Here is a 23283-nt window from a genome sequence, read left to right as displayed (position 1 = left end):
GCTATAGCCAAACAATATTTGGTATAAAAAATAATTATTCTTAAATATGATTGTTATAAATTAGTCTGTAAGTTCTTTTTTTTCAATAAATAAACGGATTCGATTGAATATTGTATATTTTTTGACAAATACCGATTTTGGGTACAAAATACCGATTTTAGCTGGCATGTCTACCGATCTCGCTCTATGACGTTCGAGATCACTGATAGATCAATAGATTTATAGTCTTTGTACTTAAGTAGCGGTAGGTACTAACTAGGTACCTACCTACGTACCTTTATGTAGGTACGGTATCTATTCATTATCTATTCTATGATAGATAGTGACAACCCAAAAACAACAAGTAATCATTTAATTTTGTCATAAAAAATAATGTTGGCAAATTATGTGTAAATTTAAAACGATAAATTAATAAAACGCAGTATCTGTAAATAAAACTTTGGTGTTAAATAAACAATGGCAAATTGCAAACAATGGTAAAATTAATATAATGCAACGTTGGTTTTTCCTAGAAGAAAGAAAAATACAAAAAACCAAACCCGAAAAAAAAATGTCCGAACCTGAACCAGAACAAAAGGCTGAACTAATTTCCCAACAATGGCAATTCTCAGTAACCGTTCCGGATATAAATCCCTTAAAGGAGAAAGTGTTCGTAACAGGTAACACTCCAGAACTTGGTGAATGGGACTACACAAAAATAATTATGATGGATTATGACGAGGCTTCCAATCTTTGGCTTAAAACTTTAACAATACCAAATACTTGTGAAGTTTTATATCGTTATGCCATATGTTTCTTAAATGAGAACTCAAATGACGTGTTTATTCGTAAATGGGAAACAAATATACATCCAAGAATGATAAAACAAACCATGCTTCACCCTACACAAGATGTATTTGGGGAATATGATAAAAAACAAGGGATCAGTACTGGATGGCTCACCAATCAAACTCTAATTCAATTTAAATTTTCAAACAATCCCTTACAATTAAAAAGCCGTTTAGCTGAAAGACTCATAAATATTAAAGTCACTCCAGTGAAATTATTCTTTGGAACAGAACCGCATATTGAAGAATCTTCGCTAAGTACTGATACCACAGATACTGAGTTACCAGCTGGAGTGCTAGTGGAAGTTGCAACACTGGCTAATGATCCTAATATATGTCATTTAAAACCGCAGGAACAATTTGGAAGAGAGTACAAATTAAATGATGTTCTGCTAGTAAATGTTACCACACCAAATCCCAAGCAGCTGGCTTATCTAATAGACTTTTATTCATATAGTAGTCGTGCAGCATCTGAAGATCCTCCTTGTCATGTTGGATACACTTATGTGTTACCAAACATGTTCAAACCCTCAGAAGGTAATTTAGAATTGCCAGTAACATGCAATGTAAAACATCGACCTCTTGGAACTGTGAATTTTGGATACCTAACAGTTTGTCCTATACAGGAAAAGCTTTGTAACTTGCAGGTTTCGTATGCCAAGTATTGGGACTCAAGTTGGACAGGGTTAGAAGTGGGACACAGAGGCTTGGGTGCAAGTTTTAAAACAAAAGAGTAAGTGTTTCTCAGCTCACATCATCAGCAAGCAGTTTAAATAAATACAAATTTCTTTCATTCCATTATCAATACTAAAATTTCAATGCACATAGACTGCTAAATGAGGTTATTCTTCAAAAAACTTTGCACACAAATTATTATGACCTTTACAAATTGTAAAATATTCTATACCTGCTTAGTTTTTAATCAAAAATTTGACTCATAAATAGTCACTTACTCATAAATATCATTGGGCCACACTGTTTATTGTGGATATATTCTTAAAAAGTCCATTGGATAACAAATAATCCTTTTCAGAGGAAATGCTATTCGTGAGAATACAATAGCTTCTCTTAAAAAAGCAGCTGCAAGTGGTGCAGATCTGCTAGAGTTTGATGTTCAACTGAGTAAAGATATGATACCAGTTATTTATCATGACTTTTATGTGTGCATATCAATGAAAAGAAAGAAGGAAATTGAATTTACAGAAATGCTTGAATTACCAGTGAAGGACTTGACTTTGGAACACCTACAAAAACTGAAGGTACATTCATGAGGCCTAGCTGTTTACAGTTCATCACAGTGAAGATCTCACCAGAAACTAATTCACTTTACATATCAGTTCCAATGTTTGCTATAACTGGAGTCACAAGTTTAAAATATATTACATTAAAAAGCGTAAAACTGTGTTTTTAAGCATTTATTGAAAACAAAAGTGTAAAAGATGCAGTAGTAAAAAAATAATTAAAAGGATGCTACTCTGTAATTAAAAATATAAGTACTGGGTTCACCTTTTTTGTTATTGTATTTTAAGGAGACTTTCAAAGTTCACAAAACAATATTAAACTGCTTTAAAGTAAACAATAAATAATTTTATTTTGTGAAGCTAAGCATATAATATATTTTTGTATTTTGTGAGTCAACGATATGTACAACTGGCGAATGCTCACTTCGAATGGTCTTCAGATTTATTTGATTGAGCTGTAGTAAAAATTTCACGTACTGCAAAAAATTTAATTTTTTTTAGAATCCATCACAGTTGTAAAGTTAAAGTTATCTTCAAAAATTCACCTTCACCACCATTGTATTTTTGAGAATCTGTTCCAATACGCCCTGTAAAATATTTATATCATTAGGCATAAAAATTACTCAAAAAGAGAAATAAAATAAAATTGTAAAAAGACGTATTTATTCAGAATTATTGTTCTGAATAATAATATGTATTCTCCTCCGAGTTATTGTTCTGAATTTATGTTTTAGCTTTGTTGTTTGCTGTGAGCAAACCTTAGGGTTTGCTTACAGCATGTAACAAGATCTTGATATATTGTTTACAGGTATACCATCTTGTAGAAGGACGAAGTAAAGAAACTTTATTTTTTGATGATGACTTGGACGAGCACCAACCATTTCCGACTTTAGAAGATGCTCTTAAAGCAATAGATATCCATGTTGGATTCAATGTGGAATTAAAATGGACAATGGAAATGAATGATGGCACATTTGAATTAAACAATCCATTTGATATGAACACTTATGTTGATAAGGTAAGGTGATAATTATATCTAATTCAAATAACAGAGAAGATCATTATAATAATTAATTGCCTTGCATTTTAAAGATGACTAAATTTTAAAACTTGTTAGTTGTTCTTAGTTAGTTAAAACTTGTTAGTTGCATTAATTGCATGATGGCTATTTTTCGTATCTGTAATACCAAGCACCTTCTTTTTTTATACATATCTATATTAATTTATTATAAAATTCAAATTAAATTATATGAGTAAGATAAACAAACATTTTTTTTTAATTCTTTTCATTGTGTCTGTTTATTTATCAGTGTACATCTTCAGTACTGAACAGACTTTTATGTAGTTTTAACATGTAGACCTAGATTTATTTACAGTAATTAAGCTTCTTCCATTAAAATCCGATGTCACAAAAAGCTGACATTAAATATTTTTTAAATGATTTTTATGTTATTAAGAGTTAGTTACACAGCAAATAAAATTATTAAAATGAAAGTAACTGTCTGTATCGAATTCACGGCCAAATTACTGAACCGGTTTTGACGAAATTCCGCATGGAAATAGTTTGAACCCTGGAAAATAGAATAAGCTGCCTTTATTCCCACTACTGAACACAGCTCTCCGCCTATGTGCTGTAAAGAGTAATCCGCCCTGGCACAGCTGCTAGTGGGAAGCTACTAGTGTAGTATTCTTGTTACAGGTGTTGGAAGTGGTACTGAAACATGCTGGTGAACGCCGCATTGTGTTTTCTTGCTTCAATCCAGACATTTGTACTATGGTTAGGAATAAGCAAAACAAATATCCTGTAATGTTTTTGACTGTGGTGAGTATAAATGGCGTATTAACTTTGTATTTGTAGAAATAAAGTTTTTTTTTTATTGCTTATATGTGTGGACAAGCTCACGGCCCACCTGTGTTAAGTGGTTACTGGAGCCCATAGACATGTACAACGTAAATGCGCCACACACCTTGAGATATAGTTCTAAGGTCTCAGTATTGTCACAACGGCTGCCCCACCCTTCAAACCGAAACGTATTACTGCTTCACGGCAGAAATAGGCGGGGCGGTGCTACCTACCCGTGCGGACTCACAAGAGTTCCTGCCACCAGTAATTACGCAAATTATAATTTTGCGGGTTTGATTATAAAAATCAACGACGCACGATTGATACACGATGTTATTCCTTCACCGTGGAAGTCAATCGTGAACATTTGTTAAGTACGTATTTCATTAGAAAAATTGGTACCCGCCTGCGGGATTCGAACACCGGTGCATCGCTCGATACGAATGCACCGGACGTTTAGGCCACGACGACTTCGAATTAAATGCTTTCCTCCGGAAAATATATTAGTAAAGACAAGGCGAGTTCAAGATAGGCTCGACCAATGCATAAATAGTTCATCATGAAATTTAAGTGTTTCTTTCATTTAGAATTTACAGTTTTTTGGCATATATTTTAAAATTGAAAATATTACAAATATGATCATATTTAATATTAATAAATTAATTTGAATTTATATCAAGTTTTCATTATATTTATTAGATTTGCTTTTTCTTAATAAATTAGAAGTCACTTAATTCGTTACGTTAACATTTCAACGAAAATGGTAATCAAGAATAGTCATGTTTATTTAAATACATAGCTTCCTAAATTAAAATGTTATAAAAGAAACATCTGTTGTTTTTGTATTACTTATTTATTCATGTTATCTATGAATGATAAACACGTCTATTTAGAACATTCAAAACAGTAATATACAGTCTGAAAACTTATTCTAGGGTATCACTAATAAGTACCAGCCGTACCGGGACCCAAGATGTCTGTCTATCCCGGCGGCCGTACAGAGCGCCGTGAGCTCGGATCTGCTCGGCATCGTCGTGCACACCGAGGATCTGCTCCGTGATCCTACGCAGGTAAGTTAATTAAAAATGTTTGTTGTACAGTTAAATACAACTGGTATTCGTTCAATTACCAAAACCGACCCTAATTGAAAACTCAACACTAACATTCATTTTATATATTTCGTTAATTATTTCATTAACTTAACCCATTTTTGTTTTCGACATTGTTTTTTTTAAAGTGTGCAAGTTACACCTCCCACCCAACTGACGGGACAACGAATAGCCGCCGTCGCCCTAGACATGTTATTTCGGTGCCTCCCGATCCACTCGCTGCTTTTAGGCATTTGGGCCGTTCTCTGTTCTGGTCTACTGGTGGTAGGACCTCTTGTGAGTCCGCGCGGGTAGGTACCACCACCCTGCCTATTTCTGCCGTGAAGCAGTAATGCGTTTCGGTTTGAAGGATGGGGCAGCCGTTGTAAATATACTTGAGACCTTAGAACTTATATCTCAAGGTGGGTGGCGCATTTGCGTTGTAGATGTCTATAGGCTCCAGTAACCATTTAACACCAGCTAAGCCACTATTGTAAGTAAAAAAAAATACGTCGCTCGTCGAGTTCGACATGTAACATAAACTACAGAAAGAACCCACTGAGTTTCTCGTCGGATCTTCTCAATGGGTCGCGATTCCGATCTTGGGGTAGATTCTGCGAAGCACTGCTCTTTATAAGGCAGATGTTACCAATTTTCTAGACTGAGCTTCTAAAGCCTCAAGTCTCTAAAAGCTGCTGACAGTTAGGTAAGAAAAAAAGTTAAATGACAGACACCAGAAAATATAATTTAAGAATATTCTACTCTTTTGTATTTTATATGGATCACAAAATGTAGTGGCGAATGTAATTTGTGACCGGTTTTATGCGATTTACTACTTCAATATAATTTTATGAGTTGCTAATGGCGACATAGCTCATTATAAAATAAGTTACCGTTAAAGAAAGCTTTCACTGAATTTTAAACTGAACGGATATTAAAATAAACATATAAAAATCGGTTTCTATTGCTTTTATTTGAGGGGACAACTATAGGTATTTTTAACAACAAAAAATTGCTTATATGTTTGATTTATCTAGTCAAACGAACAAGATAAGTCCCTAATAAAATCGATCGGCACGAAATTTACAATAACGTGGCCTTGAGTCGAATCCGGCAACAGATTAGATCGTACTATGGGACGTCACGTGATAGATCACGTTGCCAAGCTTTGCTCACGCAACTCCTATCAATGTTATACTTTTGTAATTTGTTGCGTAAATAACTTGTTTATTTGGTTTATCCGGTCAACAGCTTCAACATCAGATATTCACAATTGAAGATATTAATATTATAAATTAATAAGTGAATATAAAATAATAATGAATATTAGGTATCTCGCTTAACACGTTGAAATTATACTTTCTCCCCATAGCACATAGCACCAATATATCGAGAATCGTTCAAAAATCTTTGGGATGTTCTTTTGCGAATATTTTCAGAAAATTTCACTTACATAAATAGCGATGTACAAATATTCCGAGATATCAAATGGCAGATACCAGTCTCCGCCGGGCTAAACATGGTTTCTAGTGTGGCGTTCAACGTGTTATTCATTTTATTCCTTCAGACTAGAGAATCTTGTGTGATATTAGCTCCGAACATGGCCTAATAAAAGTAATTTGCAATATTCTCAACTCATTAATCTAACAACCTTCCTCTGGTCCTCCCGAATAATTCTCACCTCTGTGGCAAGATGTATTCTGAATCCGTATACGTGGTAGCACCATCATGTCACGAAGCAATCATTACTTTTGAAACGATAACCGTGATGGTTATCTACCTAATTCAATTGAAGCTTTGATCTGGTGTCTTCACAGGTTTTTATGTCTATAAGGACTTAGACTACGGTGGCCGCCTAAAATTAGACTTACAAAGACATAATTAGCAAATCGTTTGCCGGAAGACGTTACGTGGTGTAAGTGGCCCCTAGACATCATCAGCGTAATTTTTTTTCGGGTAGGGGGCCGAACCTCCTACGAAGTCCCCGCGCAAAAGGGGCGCGCGGGGTATGTGAGACTCAACGGTCTGCATGGTGTTGTGAGCAGACCGCGGGCCCAAGGATTTTAGGGCCCACCCACTAAACGACTCCCCTCCGAGGTCAAAATCCGGATGAGGTAGGGGGGTTACCGCGGTCAACACTACAACCAGACGGCGGGGCTCACCCCAAGGACGCCCAGCCGACGGAGCCTTCGAGGCGAATCGAAAGCTCTAAAACGTCGGCCGTCTCGGTACGGCAGCCCGTCAGGCCGCCCAGACGGTGCCGCTGGTGTCCCGGAATACCCCGCTGGACCAGAACCAGCCTGTCGGGTCGGGACGCGATACACCGCCAACCGGTCGCTCTTTCGTATCTCCTCGGCAGCACGCTAGAGTGCTGGTAGCGCCAGCGCGGCCTCTGCCCCCTCAGGTCGCCCCTTGACCTTCACTGGGGGGAGGCCGCTACCTACAGGGGTGCCCCACCCTACAAAACAAAACCCATTACTGCTTCACTGCGGAAATAAGCAGGGTGGTGGTACCTAATTGTGCGGGTTAATAACGCGCCCTACCAACAGTAATGCACAAAACACGTCATTTCGGAGCCTCCCGATCCACTAACGGTGCTTTTAGGTTCTCGGATGCACCGGTTTTAGGATGCACCGGTCATCGTTCTCGTCGAGCCCGTCGCTTGCGACGAAGGACTCGCCGAGTAAATTAACCCAGAGACACAGCCCACTGAGTTTCTCGCCGGATCTTCTCAGTGGGTCGCGTTTCCGATCCGGTGATAGATTCTGCGAAGCACTGCGCTCGCTAGGGTTACTGTTAGCAACATCGTCAGGTTTGAGCCCCGTGAGCTCACTTACTAGTTACGGTTTCGCTGAAATGGCTCTCAAGACTATCAGCTTAGGTAGAAAAAAAACACCTGTAAGTACGTAAATTGTAATTTTTGCGGGTTTCATTTGTATTACACGATGTTATTCCTTCATCGTGACTTGAACATTTGTTAAGTAGATACGTATTTCTGAGTATTTCATTATAAAAATTGGTACATGCCTATTGCCTACATGATTCGAACACCGGCACAGTCGTATCGCTCAATACGAATGCATCAGGTATCTTGTCCTTTAGATTACAACAATTTCAGACTTCATTTGTGTACAGGAAATAATAATTTCATTCGGATTTTATTTTTAATACCCTATTTTTAATAATAATGTGTTAAAAATACGAAGATATCTAGATGATTTTACTGTGCTTTTCTAGAAAAATTACACAATATTTAAATGTTGGCGGGATCTGTTATGATAGTATATGCCGCGCCAATAAAGAAACGAATCTAAAATGGCGGCGGCGATCATGCGCTCTCACTCTAAAGTATTGCTGTCTTTAGTCACACACGGCGCGTACAGCATGCAAAAAAAATATCAGTTCTGACCTTGTTGTTGAGTTCGATTTTTTTTCACTTTCGAGTTGTGCGACTTAGATGACTGGCAGAAAAAGTGTTTTCGCAAGATGCATCCCAGATTAGACACCTCCCCCTCTGCCAGGGCGTAAAGTAAAATAAAGTACATTCTCATGTCTTTTTTTATATTTTTTTACAATAAACAACTTTTTCTTTCTATGTTTCTTTTTATTTGTTGACCCTACCATCTGTCAGTGCAGGTACATAGACGCCATTTTCGATTCGTTTCTTTATTGGCGCGGCTTATACACAGTCTGGCAATTAAACAGAAGTTAGTTGTTTCCTCGAACTACCACTACTACTCACCTACTGTTCTTCCGTATTAATAGTAGTAATATCCTCACGTAAACCCTGTCATCCTAAATCTGTTTATATTTCCATCCACATAAATCATCACATTTCTATACTACTGTGACCATATGTAATACATCGGTCGACTATTTTCGAAGATTTTATTTTCTTCTTTTTCTCCACCTTATCCCACTAGGTGGGGTCGGCACATCTAATTTTTCTCTTCCATTCTCTTCTATCAGCCGTCATCTCAACACTCACTCCTCTCTCTCTCATATCGTCATTCACACACTCCATCCATGTCTTCTTCGGTGGACCTCTTCCCCCTCTACCTTGCACTACCATTTCCATACATCTCCTAGTCACATGCCATTTTATAAAAATGAATCTCAGAAGACAAACATTATTGTTTCCAGGTGAAATTAGCGACAGATGCAGGTTTAGTCATATTCTGTTGGGGTGACGACAACAACGACAAAGATACGATCAAGAAATTAAAAGAAATGGGGCTGCACGCTGTGATCTATGATAAATTAGATCAATACATAACCAAAGAAGTCAAGGTAATTTATATCTTATTTATAACTCGTAAATGCCAATTACACTTGATTAGAAATTATCTTAAAAGCACAGCCATTTTATCACGCCACAAAAGCTTTATTTTTATTACTACTTGGTGCTATTAGCAAGCTTTTTAAATCTTATATAGTTCAATCGCTTCCAGCTTCTAGGGATCGTTTTCAATTTTGCGGCCAAAAAAGTAACGATTTAAGGAATTTAAACTCTCTTCAATTTTCCATTTTTTTGTATTTAGAACATGCGTTCAGCATAAAAAATGCTTCATCACAATCAAGTGTATCACTCATTTATTGATAATATTATATAATATGTTCATTTACATTTTTCATTTTACACTTTTGATAACGCCAACACGGAGGACAATTTAAATAGGAACTTTTTTAAAAAAGCTTTCGTACTTCTTTTGTTTTTAATAATGTTCTAATATCCAGTTAGTTTTCCTTTTTTATTGTATATATACTGATTAAATAAAATTGCCGAATTTCAACACGCATTACTGGAAAAATAGCAAACAAGTTAGAATTTGAATTTCGAACCAGTGATGCGAATGAGATTTTAGGTAATTTTTAATGTATAACTACTAATTTAACATTGTTTACGAATATATAGTTATGGGAACACGTGCCTGTTGTCATGCCAACAAATTTACTGTACTTATAATTACGGTAACATTAAGGTTATGAGAATTAAATCAAATAACTCGGTTTTGGCCCCAAATATGAAAACGACCCCTAGTAGTAATACATTTTCATGATATAATTGTTCCAACATAATAGCAAACAAGTTAGTTATTTGTCAAGCAACGTGTAAATCTACTATCATTATGACAATGTACAGGAGAGCATATTCCTCGTCGAGGCCCGAGAGTCCCAACGAGAAATAATGCGACTGGCGGCGTTTGAAGATTTACATCCACCTGGAAGCTCTTCGTCACTCCAGACAATTGAATCAGAAAACCGACCTTACTTTGATCTCTCTATCCGTGAAAGAATACAACAAAACTCCACAGCTACCTCCCTGGAGTCTCTCGCTTCCTCGATGGACCTAAGAGATGAGGCTCCCGATAAAAATTTAAAAAGAAACCGTGAAATTATATCCGTAATCGACAAGGAAAGTCAAGTCAAAGAACAGCGGATGTCTTTTCAGGGACTGTTCCCGGCTGGAGATAATTCTTTAGGGTTGTCAAAAAAATCCCGCACGATCGAAAACGATCGTAAAGACATGTGAAGTTTCATCTCATGTAAATTAATTGCTCAATTTGTAAAGAAAAAAAAAACGCTGCATCGTGAGATAAAAATAGTTGCAGTAACTCCATTTTATGTTATATCAATAATAATATCTATACAATATTATTACAATTTAATCTTATTAAACAAATATTATTTTTACGTTTGATTAACGATAATATGTAGAACCCAATGAATTCAATATTTTAATTTCGTTTTGAATTAGGCTAGTAATTTTACAATTTAAACCAATGATTGATTTTAAACAAATATTACTTATTTACCAAATAAATGTAATAAAACTATTTTTACAGTTTAATTTCGCGTTCAGAATTATCGGTTTATTATTTCCGACTTTTGGAATACTTTATAGTTTACGTGTAAGGTACGAATGACGTGTAGTTCGTCAATATTCAAATATTTGGCTAACTAGGTACTGTCAATTTCTTTTATTCTTCAATTGGTTATTAATTTATATTTTTAAATTATATATGTAATTTTTTTAAGTTAATGTTATGTTAATAATATACAACTATTACATCAAAATACTCTAATAAAAGATACAAAATTTGAAAAAATAAAATATTTTTTTAATAAATTGATAATTACCGGTAGTAAGCACAATATTTCAATGTCGACAAATTAAACCGTAAGACTAGTTTTGACTACGACTCTCGGAAAACGAATAAAATACTGTATTGTTTCTAAAACCATACTTAGCTTTAGTTCACATTGTTGGGCTTAAATTTTATACTTACTTCCCACTTTTCTGTTTAGCTCATAAAAATAATTTAAATAGAAAAATGCTTCCTTAATTAATTTTACGTTGAAGTAAATTTTTAGTCTGTGATAATTTATAATTTTATTAGAATGCAATTCCCGAAAATGTCTCCAGTTGAATACAAAAGTAGTTTTTTTTAGTATAATTCATATTTTTAGTATAAATACATTAAAAATTTTTTTCGTCATTTTTATTTTATTTCGCTTCCCATCATTTTGTAATAGTAATAAATATGTAATTATAATTCTTATCATAATACCGTAACACTCACAAAATACATCACACCAATACCTAATTAATAAAATATACTGATTGCCTATTTTGGTTCTCTTGCGAAAAGTATTTACTCAAATTAAACGCAAACTTAGCATGCAAATGGATACGAAACAATCATGACGTCGGTCTATTTAAGCTCACTAAAATAATTATTTCTTGTTTGTGTTGATAACGTTTATAATACTCATTTTTACCTGCGATTTCATATGTGGGGATCGTCTTGCGATTTCACATGTGGGGATCGTCTTGCGATTTCACATGTGGGGATCGTCTTAAGTTAATTATTTTTTTATAGATCAAGCACTGAAATAAGTCTTTTGGATTTTAATTTATGGAACTTGATTTTTTTCTTGTGAAAGTTTCGTTAACTGTCGTGAAAACATTGTAGTCATCGTGGCCTAAAGGATAAGACGCTCAATGTACTCGGGTCAAGCCATGCCACTATTTTTGTGTTCAAATCTAGCAGACATGTTATCAAAATTTGTAAAGAAATACGTTCCTAACACGTGTTTTCGAATGACTGGTAAACACAAAGAAAAAACTTCGTTATTTGTGTATTGTGTATAAAAATCAAAGCCCGATGTGTTGTACCCCGGAAAGGATAGGTTTTTCTTTTTTTTTTCTCCTACCTATGCTGATAGCCTTGAGAGGCTGTTTCAGCTTCTCCTTGACGTGTAGGTCACGGGGCTCAAAACTGGAGTGTTGCTAACACTGGCCTTAGCAAGAGCAGTGCTTCGCAAAATTTACCACCGGTTCGAAAACGCGACCCACTGAGAAGATCCAGCGAGAAACTCAGTGGGCTGTGTCTATGGTTTAATTCACTCGTCGAGCCCTTTTTCGCAAGCGACGGGTTCGACGAGGACGGTGACCGATGCTTGTGGTACCTAAAAGCATCGTTAATAGATCGGGAGGATCCGTAATGACGTGTTTAGGGCGACGTCGACTGTTTACCATTCGGTCCACAGGACCGGGTATGTAATTTACGGCGGCCACGACAAGAGAGAGGGTTTTCATGTCGTGGTGTAGCCTTCTCGAAGTGGAAGGATAGGTGAAATATCCTCCCTATATCTGTTACGAAGCAGCAATGAGTTCTGGTTTGGGAATGTCGTTACATAAAACCATTAAAACTTCGACCTCATGTCTCTAGGCTCCGGTAACCAATTAACACCAGATGGCCCAGCTGGTTTAAGCAATGGAGAAAAAAATAATGCAATTCCAATTTGTTCAACTATTAGCAGGATCAGTTGCCCGATGTGAGAATCGTACCCAAGATCCTCGACCACTAAGTCGAGCGCTAACTACTACGTCACCGAGTCAAACATGTTTCGAATTTTGGGCAAATAAGAGTTACCTATTTAACACTGAAAACTTAAATGCAACAATGTTTAATATTTTACTTATCGCCTCCGGAAAAATGAAATATTCGAAATATGAGTCAATTTAGACTTGATACTTCTTTATCAATATTATTAGGCGTTTATTTATGAAGTAAAAAATTAAAGGTATTTGGCCCCATTGTTTGGTTTTGAAATTCAGTGAAACGAAAAGGCGACGCATAAAATTTTCACCATAGAATTTAGTATGAGAGATAATGAAATAAATACATTATTTCTGAAGGTTTTACTTTAACCGAGTGTGAATTAAACGTGTTTTACTCTTATTATGTATTTACCTAGACGTTAATATGTGAAAGTGATTTCTTTTACTGTCCATTGCGTGATCAAAGTTACGTGACCGTCGTGAATTTATAATTAATAGGTTACACTTCAGGCGAGCAAGCACTTTCATGATTTATATTAGTTTTAACTGTGTCAATGTACTCCTCTTCCTTGCTTTGATAATCCTCAATGCTAAGGGTCATAGAGTCTTAACTTTCTCTTAGACTATCTTGCACCAGCTCAGTTCTATTCTCGGCTTGCGTGGTAGGCATCCCGGATTAAGGTGTTGAGGGTAGAGCGTATCGGGTCCGACCAGCGCATAGGACTTCTGCCAACGTACTACTTATAAAAAAAGCAATACAAAATTGTGTAGTCAAGTTGCTGGTTTGATAGTAAACGTGGAAAGATGTTTAGCTTCACTTTGTGAAAATATGCATATACAGAAGCCATAACTTAACGTTCGACCTTTAACCCTTTTTTTGTATTTATTTATTTAATGCTAATACTGTGCTATTCTATGCAAATATTTATGATAAGGTATGGCAATTACTATTTTGCAAGATTTTTTTTAGAAAAATTGCTGTGGAATATGCCCTGGCATTGATGGTGTACATGAGCGATGGTGACTATTTACTTAAATAGAAGAAATCCCGTAGATTTTACTTCTAATATCCTGTATACGAAAATAATAATAATTGTTTTTACGTTCATTTTGCTGCATGTCTGTACTAAAAGGATTTAGCAGATTCATCGGGAAATGACAAAGGTGCTCATCAGTTTTAGATCTAGTTTAATTCAATTTATTAACGCGGCTTAGTTACGAACGCTTTTGTGGAAGTAAACCAAAATAGCAAAAGTGAAATGAAACAAAAATATTAAAGGGATTATATTATATTTCAACAAATTTAATATGTATAATACGAAGGTAATATAATAGTTCTTATCTACTTAGTAAGTACAGTTTAATGAGGACGGAATGTTTATTATTCACAACACATCACTATGTAATTATAATTTGATGTACATCATCAACATTTTACTTAAATACTACACATGTTTTCGCTCAAAAGAACTTTTGTTATTGTCTAAACAAGTAAATTGTGTATTTAAATTTGAATGTACTCCATTGGTAACATCTTTTTAAGCTACAAAATGTTATTGGAAAAAAAAACATGGCAAAATGTTACAAGTTTATGTAAAACAATTTGTTTCTAATCTAATACATATATTAAACTGAACTTAAGGTAACCTTATTGAATACTGCTGCTTGTTATCAAAATCTAAATTATTACGTTAATTGTACATTATGAACATGTACCTACTATTATTTACAGTCTTCCTGTGTAATTTGCATGAAATTTTTGAAATCGTCCCTTATTGTATAGTGTTTTACAGTGCCTAAGTGTTTTATTCAGAAAAATATTATGACTAGTAAGACTTGTGATTCAAAATTTGATTTTAAACAATTTTAAAATATGATTGCTTTTTTATGGGTGATGTCTACCTGGAATGTCTACCTGGATCAAAGATCCCATAGATGGTGAATCCCGCCACCCATCTTGAGAAATAAAGAGAAAAATTGAAAATCTCAGTTGTATTGTATTATAGCTGCCTCATCACCCTTAAAACCGGAAAGCCACGACTGTTTCGTGACAGAAGTAGGCAGGATAGTGATGTGGTACCCATTCTACGGTTTATGATACGCTCTATTACCACTAATTAGAAATATTAATTTGATTTTTTATCTTAATATTAGTATTTAACATGGAATGATTATGAATTAAAATATGTGAAGTTGTTGAATACAAGAACATACAAGTACAACAGGAAAATTCATTTTGGAATGTAACGCTATAAATTGGCCGCTTCTGCACAGCACCATATATATATTTAAAAAAAGGGTGCGTGTACTTATGTACGCGCGTAAGAAGTTATACTTTATTTTTATTAAATTTATTTCTTTTTTTCATTTAAATTTTAATCAATTTGAAAAAAAATCGATTACACAACATCCTCAAACACGCATATTGGCATCCCTTTTCTTGACATCGTATAAATTCGGTAATTCTCGGTACGGTTCGGAAAGTTCTCCTGCGGCTATATTCAGACTCGCCAAGACTAAGTTACGTCGGTCATATTGTAATGAGCGATTTAGTGGGCAACTTCATTCTGTTAAATTTGTGTCACGGTGCGCGCGCATCGTAAAATTTCACTCTCATCAATTTTTCATAACGCGCCTAAAGAAGTATAACTTCAAAAAAAACAAAACAAGGTTACGTTAAGTAAGGCTACGTGAGACATTTAAATTATAGTGTCCACAACCGATTTATTAATTTATTTGTATTTATAATTTAAAAAAAAACGATAATTTTTCTGCACTCTTTCTAAAAAACTGTTTTGGTACATAGTGCTTTATTAACTGATAACCCAGTTTATATAACTATCTAATATCAAAGACTTATATTATTTATAAATATTTAAAGAATAGTAAGTATGAAGATGTTATTTTAACGAACTTAAGAATAACAGTAAAACTATAAAATAAAATTATTCCATACAAGATTAAACAAAGTAAAAACATTTCATAATAATATCATTCTAAATACTGTACGTGACGTACCTACACGTTTCTGTAAAATGGAATATCGGCTTATTTCATTTGAAAGACAATATTAAACGAATTTGTTTTACATTCACAAAGTCAATTTCTAAGTGATAAATTGTGATAGTCATGTTTTTCGTCAGAAATAGACGCGAACGTCATCATTAGACGATTAGAAAAGTCTCCAGTCACCGTCCTCGTCGAACCCGTCGCTTGCGACGAAGGGCTCGACGAGCGAACTAACCCATAGACACAGCCCACTGAGTTTCTCGCCGGATCTTCTCAGTGGGTCGCGTTTCCGATCCGGTGGTAGTTTCTGCGAAGCACGGCTCTTGCTAGGGTCAGTGTTAGCAACTTTCCGGTTGAGCCCCGCGAGCTCACCTACAAACGTTAGGGTGAAGCTGAAGTAGCCTCTCAAGGCTCTCAGCATAGGTAGGAAAAAAGAAAAGTATATGATTTTGATCGAATCAGTAGCAGTGTAAATAAATAAAAGTAACGAAAATGAATACTCTCAATGACATTTGATTTTTCCATGTATGTAACAATACATTAAGTTAATAAAAATTATATGTAATAAGTTAAATATTTTCGGCTTGAGATATTTTAATATTGTTACGAACTGGGGTTCGGAGTTCTGCACAGCTGCTGAGAGGGCAATCGCGCGTCGAAAAGTGAAATTAACACAATCGCGTCGTTTAAAAGGTAGTAGAAAAATCAATAGTGAAAGCGTTTAGGCAAAGGGTGTTAAGTTGTATGGAAGAGTTCGTAAAAGTTCTACTGGAGTAAACTAAATTAGTTGCAGAAATTCTGTTGCGGGCGACGCCGAAGTAGTTTAAGTTTGAAATTATTTAATAATTGAGTGTGGAAAAGTGATATGTGTCCTGTGAATCGGGACAGAGAATTATATGTATTTTTCATAAAAATCAACGAAATAACTCCTTGCTCGATAACACTAAAAATTACATCCGAAGGTCTATTTATAATTTTATTTCGAAACTAGCGACCCGCCCTCGCTTCGCTTCGGAACATTAAATTTTATTATTGATAGCTGAGCCCCGCGATGTTACCTGCGGTTATTGTCGAACGGCGGGTGAAGCCGCGGAGCGAAGCTAGTCTAAACAAAGTAGCCTAAGTTACTCCTTATATCATCAGCTATCTATCAGTGAAAGTCCCGTCAAAATCGCTCCAAACGTTCCAGAAATTAGCCGGAACAAAAAGACAGACAGACAGATAGACAAAAATTGTAAAAAATCAGGGTTAAATGATTCATTATTTACGTTAAATTTGACGTTCTTTTGCTCTCTCACTTTTAGAACCGTTTTGGTTATGCAACAAGGCTTCTGACTCCACAGCTATTTTTTTATTAAGAAAAAAACTATATCCGAAGTAAATAATAAAAAAATTGTAACTACGATAAAAAACATAGATTTTTACGTATGTAGATACCTATACTGTATGTAAATAGTTTTATTTGATATACCAAGCGTTAAATTTTTCAAATAAGCATGTTCTAGGATTGTATAAAGAATTGTTCTTATGTATACCTATATATTAATACGTGAAGCAAAAACTTTGTACCCCTTTTTACGAAAATTGAGCGGATGGAGGACTATGAAATTTCCCACACTTATAAAGATTAAAGAGAAGGAGTGCAGAATATTAATGTTTTTTTAAATTATGCATAAAAAATAAATTAAATCAATAAAAAAGACACGAAACACACTACCATGTATTTGACACACACACGCATATATACTCTTTTGTTTATTTTTAAAGTCTTGGTCGAATTGAGAATAGATTATTATTGTTTGTCTTTATATATTATTTGTCTATAGTGTAGCCCTGGAGAAATCTGTGATTAAAGAAGAGTTATAATGTTCAATGTTCTATTTTAAATTAATTATGGTCGAATTTCAACCACAGGGCGACCACTAGTATTAAATTAAATTGTAAATCTTAAACATTTTTAAATTTCACAATTTTAATACTTCTCGTTGAGGTTTAGTTCCTGTTGGTTATAATACTGCAATCAACAGTTGATAACTTTTCCTTTTCTTCATTAGAAATTAGTTAATTATGTACATAATCCCTACTGTTTGATTAAATATAAAATGCCACATCAAAAATATAACCATTGATGGAAATTAAGAAATAGTAGGCCTATGGACGGATTTAAAAAAATATAATAATATACTTCAGCTTACGTAATACGATGATAGTAAAAATATACACGAAGATTCTGTTAAAATTACATTTCACATACATTTCACGAAAGGCTTTTAAAAATTTTTTAAATTAAATAACATAATAAATAAAATAAAATGTAGATAATACCTAAACAAATATTTTTTGTTAAATATTGAAACTTAAAACTATAAGTAAGTACTGATTTAATGATATGTAACTGTACTAATTTTATTTTAAATAATTAACATTAGTACCGTAAAATGGGGCGATTAGGGATCAAGAGGTGATTGGGGAAAAAATCAGGAAAATCTTTCGACCCGCAAATACTAGTTTTTTAATCGTTGCAAAATCTTCCATTTTTTGTAGTGTAATAGTAGAATGTTGAAAGTTCACAAAACAACTCTGAATATGCATGATAATAGCTGCTAACTTATAAAAAATCGCGTTTCAAATTAACTTCTTGTGGTGGTAATTATTTTAGTGCTAGAAACTTTGCTATCTTTTATTTACTTTATAATAATAAAAGACGACTGTGATTTATAAACGCAATTTAGTGTTTGAACCATCATATATATTAAAGGTAAGTCTCAGTTGTTATTGGTTTTAATGTATTTGATAAAATAAAAATAGATGTAAAAATCTGTTGTTTTTGGGGATATTGGGGACGTCTTAGGTGCAAATAACAACGAAAAAGGGGTCAATTGGGATGAGAATGGAAACGACCTATGTATAAATAAATATGTACAGGTTTCTAGGGTTGTCTGTGTAGTTATAACAATATTTTTTAAATTTGTTGGTAAGAATCTGGTTTATTCATGATGTTTTTGTCTACAACTTTTATTCAAAATTATCAATGCAGTGTTATTTTATTGTTTAGCAAATATTTATATCCTCGCATGTACGTATCAAAGAGTGTAAATCCTTTTAAGAGATATGATCCCTTAATATTAAAACAGTAATAGAAGCCTATGAAATTAGGAATAAGTCTTTAGTTGAAATAGCTAAGCAATTTAATATAAGTCAGTCTGTTTTGCACAGACATATGACAAGAACAATGAAATCTCAAGGTGGACAAAAATGTGGATACATAATAAAATATATTAATATTTGTTCAAAGTGGGGATATCCACCTGATTAATCCATGGAATAACGGACACACCTAAGCTCTTAACTCAGATAAAAATATCAGTTCCTAAGTACTTACTAAGAACGAAGAAATATAAACCGCTTATAAGAAAGCCCGCTCGTTCGAATTTAGGTGCTTACCCTCCCTTAAACAGAATCGTTTGGGACTACAATAATGTCCACGGTAGCGCGGTCTCCGTTAATGTTCATTGGGAGTTGTCCGATTGCGCTGAACTAACTTTAAGTGATGAAATAGATGTTTTTTCTAATTGTCTCACAACTTACAGGAAAAATCTGTCGCGGATAATTTCTCAAGTAAATAAAATTTAATAAGTAATTAAATGTAATCAAGTTATATATTTTTTTATATTTGTTGTCAATGCACTGTTGATTGCACCTATGATTGAGATGACATCTGCCATGTACTTTTGTCAGTTTTTCAATGTTTTTTATTTATGATCACTTTGTTGGTGCAACTAAATAAATAAATTAATTAAAACCAAGGAGTGCCAGCCCTAGCAAATTTCTCTATGAACACTAATTTTGTCCCCAATAACCGCAAATTCTGGGTAAATAGGAATAACACCTATTTTTGCTTTTTTTGCTTAAACTGGAATGCTAATTGCATAGCTTTAAATTGGATAACAAGACTCAATCATTTTGATCCTGATATAGCATTTTAAACATCAACAACTACCTTAAAATTGTTCATCAAGTTGGAATTTGTCCCTAATCGCCCCATTTTACCGGTACTTATTAACATTTAGTGTAAATTTCAAGAAAAACATTTTTCTTTAATACATTTCATTATTTTGATTAGACAGTGAGAAATACTTGGTTATACCTGTGGGTGGCTTTGCTTTGAGGTGATCTTCTATGTATTGACATGGACAGACATACTTATGTCCGTGTCGGCCAGCTACATTCGTACCGAGATTCAATCTGTTTTTGAGAACATACGCGCCCCATCTTGCAGCGTAACGTAAAAATAGAAGCGCGCCCCGTTCCTGAAATTAAAAAAAAGTGTTAAACATTTATGCAATTGTGGTGGTGGATGAAGTAAAATATCTTTTAAACCATGCCAACTATCACTTAATATTCCATGCACAACACAGTTATAATCATTAAAATGCAATTATATTCTAATTAGTTTATAACTTGACATAGTTTAGGTACAGTCATTAATATAATTCCACCACCAATGTAAGTAAGTATACAATGAGTAAATGAAACTAGACTTGCCAAACGTGTAAGTAGGTGTTTGGTCAATCAAGACCGCGGCGCCTGAGCCAATCGTTGCAAAGGGGACAACAAGCTCTCGTATCTTTAGGTTCTTTGTTCCGTAATATCTCTTCAACATACTGGCAGGGGCACAGTGCTAAAGGTAAATGGCGGGGCGCCGCGGGGTTGCCACCCTCCTCATCTAATGTCCAATCGAGTCGACGACGCAAATAATCCTTGCCCCATCGCTGCAGGTATCGGTAGAAAACTTGCTCTTCTAAACCCTGCACATTCGTTACCGTGCTTACCCTCTACAGCTACATACCACTTTACTCTCTAAGTATGTATTAGTATTACACTCTTTTTAGATCATGTTTTTCTGAATTTTAATTGAATTGTTAAACTTATGCATTAGGTATAATGATAATGAACTAAACTAAATTGTGTTAAATTTTAATGAGCTATGTTAATTTTACAATATTATGCGTGAGTATTAGAGTATTGAAATTTAGATTTAAGGGTTCAGATTATATAGCTTATTTTCGGGATGAAAATGAATATAAGTGTGAAGCATATTTTTAAATTAAACAACTTTTATTGATTATGATGCAAATTGTATTTAATATTATTAGTTGCATGTAAATATTATGAATTTGAGAAATGTTGAATCTTATCAAAAGTTATTTAATTCAATTGATGTCAGTCGCAAATTCTTATTACCAAATTATTGTGTTATGATTGATTATACTAGCTACTTATAAATTATTTTCTCAGATATATTATGAAAGTACATACAGGTTTTTGAATGAGTTAAAAATAATGCTGTATTTTTGTAAAAATATTAAGAACTGTGAATAATTTATTTATAAAAACTATGTTCTTCAAATTCCTATATGTACTCATTAAGCATAATTTCTCAAAGATAGTACCTGTTTACGTGATAACCTAGTAGTTTGGCTCCCTTGAATAACTATGTCATTAGTAGTAATATCTAGTCGTTGCTCCCAACCTTGCATTATAGTTTTTCCTTCTTCACTGTCAATGAATTGTTGTATGTGCATAATACAAGGACCAGAGTCAAAATATATGAAACACAAGTTCACTTTATGACATGAAATTTTACCCCTATCATCTAAGGCCAAAATCAATTTATGTTTGTTTAATAGTTTGTTTACTCTTGCCAGGCATTGGTCCAATCCTTTAGATAATTTTAATTTTATCCACATACAGAGAAATATAGCAGCAGCATTGAAAATGAGCCACAGTACTCCTAGGGAAAACAAGGTCAAACCTGTTAACCCTGAAAACAGCAGTGCCAAAAGCACGAGAAATGCAAGGCTAATCCAACAAACAAGAACTCTCTTATAACATATGTTGTAAAGGGTAAAACGAGCATCATTCACTAGTAATTCCATGGCATGAACATATTCCTCGACAGTCAACTGAAATAAATTCATTTAAATTATGATAATGCAATAACACACATAAAGATTATATTTAAACAGATATTACTAACAGTTAAGCCTTGTGCCATTAATTCTTCAGGTACTAGTTCTGGCCTAAACTGAGCTGCTGTAATCCACGGCCACTTAGTGTTAACAGGTAACAATGTCACTATTATGTCACCATTAGCTGAAAAATTAACGTCCATTTATTAATATTCCTTTAAGTAAAGGTAAAAATCCGGTTCATTAAAGTTGATACAATTGTCAAACTTACAGAACCCATGGCGTACGTTGACGAATTCAACATTTTTCGTTAAAGTTGATTGAGTACTGGATTCCAAATTTTTATCTCCTCTTTCAAGATTCACGTGAACTGTTTCTGTATTCAAAACAGCGGGAACAGTAGGACGTGTCGGGGTTTGCGTTGAAGCAACAGGTGGTGTTTTTGTTACTGCTATTTCATTTTCAGAATGGGAAACAGTTGGTGTTTGTTGTTCGTCATCAAATTGTACCCAACCTTTGCGTATTTTTTCTTCGTGTACGTTTCCATTTCTTTCATTGACTTCAGAAAACTCAATGCTGTTATCCGCATTATTCATTTTTCTTGAATATTTATACGCCTAACATTAAGTTTCTACCTACGTAACGATTAATTACAGAATAGAATACTGTACCTACCATAAAACACTGACTTAACTGGTTTTGTAGTGTTTACACTTTACTGATTATCATGATTAAATTATATTTTTCTTTTAATTTACATAGTGGCCTGGATACTAGTCTTTTTAGTCCAGTTGAATGAATAAATCACAAGACAAAGCAGTTTGCGATAGATGATATTTACACTATCTAAATCTGTTCGACTCTATAAATCGACTAATTTGGAGACTAATCTATGCCTGTTGTTGAATGGGGCCCACCCATGGAGTTAATAAGGGCCCACCTTATTGATGTATTTTTTCCTTAACTTTTTGCTGATAAGGGGGCTATTCCAGCTACATCGTTGGTACATTGGTACTTTGTTAAACAGAGATGATTTTATTAACAGTTTCTTCAGAAGAGCGGCGCGTCACTAAAAATCTCTTAACGTGGCTGCCTTCTTTATACAATAAGATCATATCCAATATAATTTGTTGGACGGTTAAATTTGAGGGGATTGGGTTCTGTAGGTGATGAGGGGCTATTTAAAAACACAACTGCTTCATTATAATTATATTGCAGATAGCTTGAACACTTTTACACCATTATACAATTATTATCTTTATATTTTTTATAAAACTATTACATGTTTGTCTTGCCGTGTCTAGATGAGAAGTACCGGTAAAATGGGGCGATTAGGGATTGACAGGCGAATCGGGAAAAAACCGGGAAAATCTTTCGACGCTCAATATAAGTTTTATATTCGTTGCAAAATCTTCCATTTTTTGTAGTTTAATAGTAGAATGTTGAAAGTTCAC

At 34.3% G+C, this 23283-nt stretch overlaps 2 protein-coding genes across 3 annotated transcripts; one reads left to right on the top strand and one right to left on the bottom strand.

Moving 5' to 3' along the window:
- The first annotated feature begins 177 nt into the window (after positions 1 to 177).
- On the top strand, positions 178 to 11499 carry LOC101743990 (glycerophosphocholine phosphodiesterase GPCPD1). The gene is made up of 7 exons (XM_038010642.2): positions 178 to 1560; positions 1861 to 2086; positions 2877 to 3086; positions 3768 to 3890; positions 4847 to 4981; positions 9143 to 9289; positions 10143 to 11499. The coding sequence occupies exons 1-7, from the start codon at positions 491 to 493 to the stop codon at positions 10530 to 10532; spliced, it is 2301 nt and encodes a 766-aa protein (XP_037866570.1). The 5' UTR covers positions 178 to 490; the 3' UTR covers positions 10533 to 11499.
- A 2622-nt stretch (positions 11500 to 14121) lies between these two features.
- On the bottom strand, positions 14122 to 22573 carry LOC101738263 (uncharacterized). 2 transcript variants are annotated; one of them, XM_012693057.4, is made up of 4 exons: positions 22101 to 22573; positions 21898 to 22013; positions 21311 to 21823; positions 14122 to 20167 (listed from the first exon to the last, which is right to left on the bottom strand). In XM_012693057.4, the coding sequence occupies exons 1-4, from the start codon at positions 22423 to 22425 to the stop codon at positions 19955 to 19957; spliced, it is 1167 nt and encodes a 388-aa protein (XP_012548511.2). In that variant the 5' UTR covers positions 22426 to 22573; the 3' UTR covers positions 14122 to 19954. The 2 variants fall into 2 exon arrangements, with proteins under 2 accessions (XP_012548511.2, XP_004929265.1); XM_004929208.5 differs by lacking the exon at positions 14122 to 20167 and adding an exon at positions 20403 to 20665 and having other exon boundaries at positions 22101 to 22572.
- Positions 22574 to 23283: the final 710 nt, after the last annotated feature.

The sequence above is a fragment of the Bombyx mori genome, chromosome 4 (genome assembly GCF_030269925.1).
Source record: "Bombyx mori chromosome 4, ASM3026992v2".
Taxonomy (NCBI): Eukaryota; Metazoa; Arthropoda; class Insecta; order Lepidoptera; family Bombycidae; genus Bombyx; species Bombyx mori.
The sequence above is the reverse complement of the archived record's forward strand: the minus strand, read 5'-3'. Positions and strand labels throughout refer to the sequence as shown.